This window comes from Lathyrus oleraceus, chromosome 7 (genome assembly GCF_024323335.1).
Source record: "Lathyrus oleraceus cultivar Zhongwan6 chromosome 7, CAAS_Psat_ZW6_1.0, whole genome shotgun sequence".
NCBI lineage: Eukaryota > Viridiplantae > Streptophyta > Magnoliopsida > Fabales > Fabaceae > Lathyrus > Lathyrus oleraceus.
Window position 1 is genome coordinate 296,857,937 of NC_066585.1, and position 8,195 is coordinate 296,866,131.

The window sequence follows — 8,195 nt, forward strand, 5'->3', positions numbered from 1 at the left end:
GAGGTTTTTGAAACACTTGATAGAGGTTCCAATCAGAAAAATTTGATATACCCTATAGCAAGTGAACATTAACCATTCAGTTATCTCCAAATTGATATGTAAATGGGTCGGGTGGCCCACCCCATGAACGTGATGAGTCGAACGAACGAACGATGACTCGTTAGGTCACGCCAACCCCAAAGTCTAACTTATATTTTTGGGAACTTCTTATCCCACCCTATGGGGTGGAAAACACCCAATGGAAAACCCAAAATGCCCTTCAAATTCTTGAGATGCATCTCTAGACACATCTGGTCTTAAGTCAATTTACTGATTCATAGATGCATCTCTGTAATATTTCAAAACACATCCCATACATTCCTCTATAAAAGGCCCATTTAGACATTTATTGTTATGGAGATGCATCTCCGTTTAGGGTTTACGTATATGCATCTCTGTAACCTATAAGAACGATGCAAGTTAAGTTAGTTTTATGGTTATTAAGATGAAAATGACAATTTATAAATCCAGATGGTCAAAATATGTCATCAGCCAATACACAATGAAGTCGAAATACACAATATAGTTGAAATAAGTCAAAATACAATACAATAAATAATAAATCCAAAGTACAAATACTATCAACTACTGCGTATGTCAGACTAAAGCTCCTAGGGCTCCTCGGCCTCCTCTACCCCTATCTCAGACGCTGTCTCCAGTACATCAGTGTCTCTCATGCCTCTATCATAATGACATCTAGGACATGCCTCACCTCAAACCCATCAGGAAAGATACCTCTATCAATGTCTTCCTACGCAATCTCTACAATGCGACGACATCTAGGCAAGACATCATGATCATGATCTTACTGGGCCTCCTCCTCCTCTAGTATCTTCTGATGAGATGGCCTAAGTGGATCTCCTGGAGCAACCTGCACCATATACGGATGTGACACCCTGAAGAACCACCTGATGTACCCGTCGACATAACTCCAGACACTCTCAGGCTATGGTACTTCGTGCATCCTCCGGTACCAGATGATAAAGATCATCATCAAACATGGCATCATATCTTTACGTGTCATATCAGAAGGAGAAGAGACAACATGGTGCTTAAGAATAGTCTGAGTGTAGCCGAATTTCCGCATGACACGCTCAGGAAGATGAGGAAATATGAGTCGTGAACCGCAAGCCAATCATCCAGAGTACAACACTATATCGTCAAATGGCCGCGTCTCATGGTGATTGATATAGTTGTTAAAATGCATATCCTTGGCAGTCAAGCGGTCAAGATACACATTAAACGGTTATGCCGCATGGTTCCCTCTGAGCGGGGCAAATGCAGAAGCATGCAACATATCCTCAGTATAAGTCGATACACACGACTAGCCGAAGATGCGCGGGAAGTGCTGGAGGATCCAAGCCTGAAAAGTGTTGGAACACACGAATCATCAATAAGGATGTTGCAAAAATGTAATGAAAATGACAAGCAAATACTAAAAGACCAATAAATATTACCTTCAATAGTGTGATGCTTCGTGTCACATGCTTCATCTTCCACATAAAGCCCACTAATAACTTAGATTGCAAGTAAACCAAACAAGTTCCCCCCAGTTGTACTCATGGATCCGCTCGAAGTCCTCAAAGTACCGTAGGTAGACGACATCCACATAAGTGGCACTCTTGTCCATAAAAATGGCATTGCCAACCAAATATAACAGGTAGGCTTGCATAACATACTTTCTATGCAGCCCCACCTACTCGTCACCACTTATAGTCTGCTTTGCTCTAAGGAGCTCATGTGTATATACCTTTTTTCAAGAATTTAAAGCTAGCATGAGCCCCTCTGGTTTTTTCCATCCCCCTCATGGCATCCTCTGGGTCAACTCCCAGATAGTCTACCGTCAAGTGTGATAGACATCTCACCAAGTGGTAGATGAAATGATGATGTCTCAGTGTGCCCTCTCTCTAAGAATGCATTAAACATCCCGTGGTTGACTATAACATAACCGGTCTTGCACAAGTCCTTCATTCCAGATAGGGACAAAGAAATTTGAAACGATTCGTAAGTAGGCTAAGGCAAGCCAATAATCTTCCGCCTACTGTTAATGATTTTCAGCGAATCACGGTCCTGCAAAAAAAATATGTTAGAAACTTGTAATATAATAATAAACGTAATTTAAAAAGAATGAATCCAACTAAATTTACCTCTCCGTCCCATATATGTATGGCAGTACGGTTCGGGTAAAGAGGCACCAATGACAATTTTATAGGGCCTCCTCCAAATGCCTGAGGTGGCACTGACTCATTAGTCTTAGCAGCCTGAGATGGCCCTGCCTCATCGGGCTAGAGGGAACAAGAGTCTCTAAAACCTGACTCTTTTCCTCCGGACAGCTGGATAATGTGCAATCCTCTTGTGCCTTAGTCTGTCATCTCTATCAGCCATAATGCCTATAAGTAAACTAGACAAATGTAACACAATTACTACAAGCAACCCTACAAGCAAGAAAAAAAAAGAGAAATAAATTACAGAAATGCATCTCCGGTTCCTGGGAATCCAAATATTGAAAAATTATGGAGATGCATCTGAAATTTCCTACAACATTCAACTTCGTCAATGGCGGTAATGCAAACCCCAAAACCCTAAAAAATAATGCATTGATCATTATTTTTAACCAACAAACATGTTTTTCAGTATGTGTAAACTATCATTCATGTAAAAACTATCTATCTCTTAACCTAATCATCATTTTCTACTAATTTATAGAAAAACTCAAAAAAAAATTACAAAAATGAAAAACTTACAAATTGAGAGTTTACTTCAATGTTGAATGATCTCTTTGATGTACTTGATGTTGATGGAAGAAGCTTTGAACTTGGTTGATTGATTTTAAGAGAATGTGAATTGAGAGAGTTTGAGAAATGTTTATAGTATTTTATTGGAAGCGAGGAAGGAGAAGAGTTTTGGCGTGTTTTAAAATAAATACCGTCCAAAAATATATCTTCGAAATATTTACGAAGATGTATCTCCAAAATCTTTTTAACGATAAGATAGAATTCTATTGAGTCAGAATGCGTCTGAAGATACATCTAAAAAAATTAAAAATACTTTTATATTTTATATTTCTTAGATAGAAAGACTTACGGTTCATCATCTTGTAAGACTCAATCAAAATTATCCTAGTCTAATATCCATATCCAAATCTTTATTACTATATTTCTATCTTCTTATAGTAAAAAACTGTAAATTCCTTTAAAACATGAAAAAAAATACCAAATACAAAATAATTCTCATATGGCATCACTTAAATATAAGTAAATTATTAGAAATTAAATAAATTTAATATTTAATTTTTTTAATAATAATTAAACAATAATTTTATTAAATAATTCATTATAATTAGAACGAAGGTAATAAATTATGTTTTCTGGAATTTCTTTTTAATAAAGTTTAATTTTTTTAAAATTACAACCATTTCTAAATTATCTGAGATTGATTCTTGTTAGAAGGAATAAAAATTAATTAATTAATGATGATATGAATTGAGAAAAGAGAATAATGGTGTTATAATTTGAAAATAAATGGATTTATATTTTAAAAAAATTAATTAATAAAATGAATTAGTAATAAAAAATATATTATAAAATTTACAAGGATTAAATATAAGTGAGGTATTTCGGTATTCTTCCATATTGAACCAAAATCTATCGGTACTCAAGAACTAATCTAAATATAATTATATAATTTCTTTAAAAAAAAAGTAAGAAAGATATCTTAAAATTGTAATTTAAAATAGTTTTTTAAAATCATAATATAGGATACGCTTATATTCTAAATTAATTATTTTTAATTAGTTATTATTGATTGATATGATTTTCTTAATTTTGGGTATTATAAATATGTATATACATTATTTTGTGAGCATAAGAAAGCAAGGGAAAAGGAAGAGTTTTTGTGTGCTCTGTGTTAAGAGTAATACCTTCCTTTTTTCTCGTCTGATTTTTCGTTCTTTACGATCACCTAATCGATCAAATCTCCAAAACCCTAATTTTCCCTAACTCATTATATTTCTCTCAATCAATCACTTCCATTTGTTTCTTTACTATCATCCAATCATTTACTGCTCTGATGGAGGATTACGGCAGCAGCGACGATGATTATCGCTACTCTGATCAAGAAGAATCTGATTGCGAATTATACGAAAACAACGATCAGAACTTTGAGTTACTCTCTTCCACTGCTCAGGTTTTTTTTTTGATTTGGTTGAATTTCCCCCTTTTTAGTTTTTTTGGTTTTCAGTTTTTTGATTTCTTTATGTTTGATGCAGATGTTTTTCGTGATTGTGTGAGTTTGTGTGATTTTTTTTGGGTTATGGTTATGGTTTTTGAATCTGTGTATTTAGTTGATTGTTATTACGTTAATGATGAAGTGCATTATATTAAGAGGAAAGAGGGTTGATGAAAGTTTGGAGCTTTATAATTGCTTTGGATAAATAGGTTGTTGAATTTCTGTCTTGTGTTGCATGATCGTTTATGGGTGCCGAATTTATTCAAGGAATTTGAATTTTTTTTTTGTCTGACTTATAATTGAGAATCTCCTGTTATTGTTATACTTTTGTGTGGTTTATGTATAGTTCATGTTTAGATTTGCGATGAGTTTGGCAGAGTGACTTGATTTTGCAAAAGTTACAAATGTGTAGATTTTGAAAAAAATTCTGTGGATCACTTATATATAATCCAATTTCAAAGGGCTAATACTATATTTATTATTTGCAGGTGATTACCGAGGAATCATTGCTAGCTGCACAGGTAATATGAGGGAAAAAAATTGAACTTGTTTTTGTTTAGATATTTTGTTTTTTTACTGAGATTTCAATGTACATTCATATTCAGAAAGAGGACTTGCGGAGAGTGATGGACATGCTTTCTGTAAGGCAACATCATGCACGTACATTGCTGATATATCATCGCTGGGATGTGGATCATTTGTTTGAAGTTTATGTGGAAAAAGGGAAGGCATATATGTTTTCTCAGGCTGGTGTTAGTGTGGATGAATATCGTGACTCTAACTCACTTGTTAGTGCTTCAGTAATGTGTGAAATCTGCATGGACGACATTCCTAGTGATGAAGCAACAAGAGTGGATTGTGGTCACTGCTTTTGCAACTCCTGTGAGTGTTTGTTTATTCTTTCACTATCGGTCTTATTTTCTTAAAGAAATTTTTTTAGTAAAAAATAAAAATTGCATTTGAGTCCATAATGTTACCCACGAACATGACAATATGCCATCTTGTAAGAGAGAAAAGTACACAGGTGAAATTAATGGACCCTATATAAATAGTGGTGGGTCCTACTGAATTTTCTGACATCTTACATGATGTCAACTTAGTAGGCAGCATAAAAGGATTCATATCAATAGAACATCTATCACCTTTCAACGATATAAGGTATTAGCCAGATGGCCTGGCTTATATTGTTTTGATTGATAATGCATTAAGCAGTGAGTTAGGATCTGCATCAGCCTGTTTTTATGCCCTTGTCAATGACTGAAAAGATTACTTAAAATTAATCTTGGTCATCTACTTTTACAGGTTGGACACAGCATTTTATTGTCAAGATAAATGAGGGTCAAAGTAAACGCATCAGATGCATGGCTCACAAGTGTAATTCCATTTGTGATGAAGCTGTTGTAAGAACTCTACTCGGTAGAAAGCACCCTGATATGGCAGAGAAGTATGAACGGTTTCTTCTTGAATCCTACATCGAAGACAATAAAAGAGTTAAATGGTGTCCGAGCACGCCGCATTGTGGGAATGCAATTCGTGTTGAGGGTGATAAATTGTGTGAAGTAGAATGTTCGTGTGGCGATCAGTTTTGTTTTAATTGCTTGTCAGAAGCACACTCGCCCTGTTCATGTTTGATGTGGGAGCTTTGGGAAAAGAAGTGTCGGGATGAATCAGAAACTGTTAATTGGATAACGGTTCATACAAAAACTTGTCCAAAGTGCCACAAACCGGTGGAGAAGAATGGGGGTTGTAATTTGGTTAGCTGTATTTGTGGTCAAGCATTTTGGTGAGTTTTCCTTCTTATTGCATTATATATTCTCATCCAACTTTTCCAGTTATTACTCTTTTCCATGCAATAACTTAGTTGGTTATATATAGATTCGATTTATTTTAAATATGTATTATAATATGCATCAAGTGCTGTTTACGACTGTTCTAGCTAACACAAACTTGTGTTTTCTAATATAATTTCCTTTTTTTCTCTCGCACAGTTGGTTGTGTGGTGGAGCTACTGGCCGGGAGCATACTTGGTCAAGTATAGCAGGTCACAGCTGTGGTCGCTACAAAGAACAAGAGAAAACAGCTGAACGGGCAAAGAGGGATCTGTATAGGTACATGCATTATCATAACCGATATAAAGCTCACACAGACTCCTTTAAGCTTGAAAGTAAACTGAAAGATAGCATACGAGGGAGGATTTCTATATCGGAAGAAACAAAAAGTTCTGAACTCAGTGATTATAGCTGGGTACATAATGGACTCTCTAGACTTTTCAGATCTAGGCGTGTCCTTTCATACTCATATGCATTTGCATTTTATATGTTTGGAGATGAGCTTTTTAAAGAAGAAATGTCAGAAGCTGAAAGGGAAATCAAACAGAACTTATTTGAGGATCAACAGCAGCAGTTTGAGTCAAATGTTGAAAAACTCTCTAAGATGCTGGAGGAGCCTTTCGATACTTTTGAATATGATAAGGTTATGGAGATAAGAATGCAGATAATAGATCTAACAACTCTGATTGATGGTCTTTGTAAAAAAATGTAAGTGACTTGCTTTAGATAAGTTTCTAGTACGTATCTGCCATTTGGCATTGATAATTGTGAATTCTTATAATGAATGCAGGTATGAGTGCATCGAGAATGATCTATTGGGTTCTATTAATCTTGGTACTATCCACAGTATAGCACCTTATAGATCAAAGGGCATAGAGAAAGCTTCAGAACTTCAAGTTTGTTGGAGCAATAAAGCCAACAATACGGGTAAGAGTACTATCAACAGTATAGCACCATATATTGACTGCAGTACATCAGTTGTCATTGCTGTGACTCAACACATATTTTATGATCATGTTGGATTCTTAATATATAAACTAATATGTCTCGTTAACATTGTTGTGTCTTAATATGTATATATGTTGGGATCATATTGGGATCGGTTAGTTTTGGATAGTAACCTTGCTCTCACCCTAATTTTAATAAAATAGTTGTTAGTAGGATTCGCACATGAATGAATATTGGGATCATATTGGGATTTAATTTCTACAATTGAACTGTGATATTTGCAGATGAATGAATAATTGCAACATGAAAACTGTGCCAAATTCATTTATATTTTTAGCTTTGTTATTGTATTATGTTATGAATGTTGTTATATATGTTTTCTTCAGTTTGACTTAGTGGATGCTCAGAAATGTTACTGAGTGAAAGGATTCTTGTATATATATGCTGCAAGCGTAGGTGTAACAGCAGAGTTTGATCGGTCAGGAGAGAGTGGATGTTCTTCTCGTAAGCGTGCCAGAAAAGACGGTGAAATGTTTGATCTAAACTTGCCAGCTGAGGCTCTAGACAGAATTTGACTTTGAAGGAGACTTTATAAACAAACAGGCGTACAGGTCTAACATAAATTGCCTTGCTGCATTTGATGGGGTGAATCAACCATTTTTGGATTTCACATTCGAGCGGTTTACTCCCTCATTTTTTTTCTAATGTCTCTACTGAGATATCTTTCCAAAAGAGATTCAGTGTTCCTTTTTGCTTGTACATAGCCTTGAGGCACTTATTCACTTATTTACAATTAGATTATATAAATGCCTACTTGGTTGGGTTTCTAGAGGACAACTTTTAGGATAAGGTTTGATTTCTATCTTATTATGGATTTCAAGTGAAGGTAACTTCACAGTTTTCTTTTGGATAACTTTCCTATATTGATACTCTTTTTTTACTCAATGATGTTCCTTTAATAAAAAGATAGCGGTGATATAGTATGTATGCAAATGAATTGAGGACAAATTATTCTGATTTGTAATAAAAATATCTCAGATTCTAAGGTCATTCCTTTGAATCACCAAGAGATATATACTATAGAAATATAGTCAATAATGTCTCAAATATGTGAGACTTAACTAGGAAACCAAAAATTGTCTAAACAATTCC

General features: G+C 34.8%; 1 protein-coding gene across 2 annotated transcripts; it reads left to right on the forward strand.

Annotated features, from left to right (window-relative positions):
• The first annotated feature begins 3,889 nt into the window (after positions 1 to 3,889).
• On the forward strand, positions 3,890 to 7,988 carry LOC127101583 (probable E3 ubiquitin-protein ligase ARI1). 2 transcript variants are annotated; one of them, XM_051039036.1, is made up of 7 exons: positions 3,890 to 4,224; positions 4,755 to 4,787; positions 4,872 to 5,148; positions 5,569 to 6,049; positions 6,255 to 6,803; positions 6,886 to 7,022; positions 7,430 to 7,988. In XM_051039036.1, exons 1-7 carry the CDS (start codon positions 4,108 to 4,110, stop codon positions 7,432 to 7,434), a joined length of 1,599 nt encoding a protein of 532 aa, XP_050894993.1. In that variant the 5' UTR covers positions 3,890 to 4,107; the 3' UTR covers positions 7,435 to 7,988. The 2 variants fall into 2 exon arrangements, with proteins under 2 accessions (XP_050894993.1, XP_050894992.1); XM_051039035.1 differs by having other exon boundaries at positions 7,500 to 7,988.
• The last annotated feature ends 207 nt before the right edge of the window (positions 7,989 to 8,195 follow it).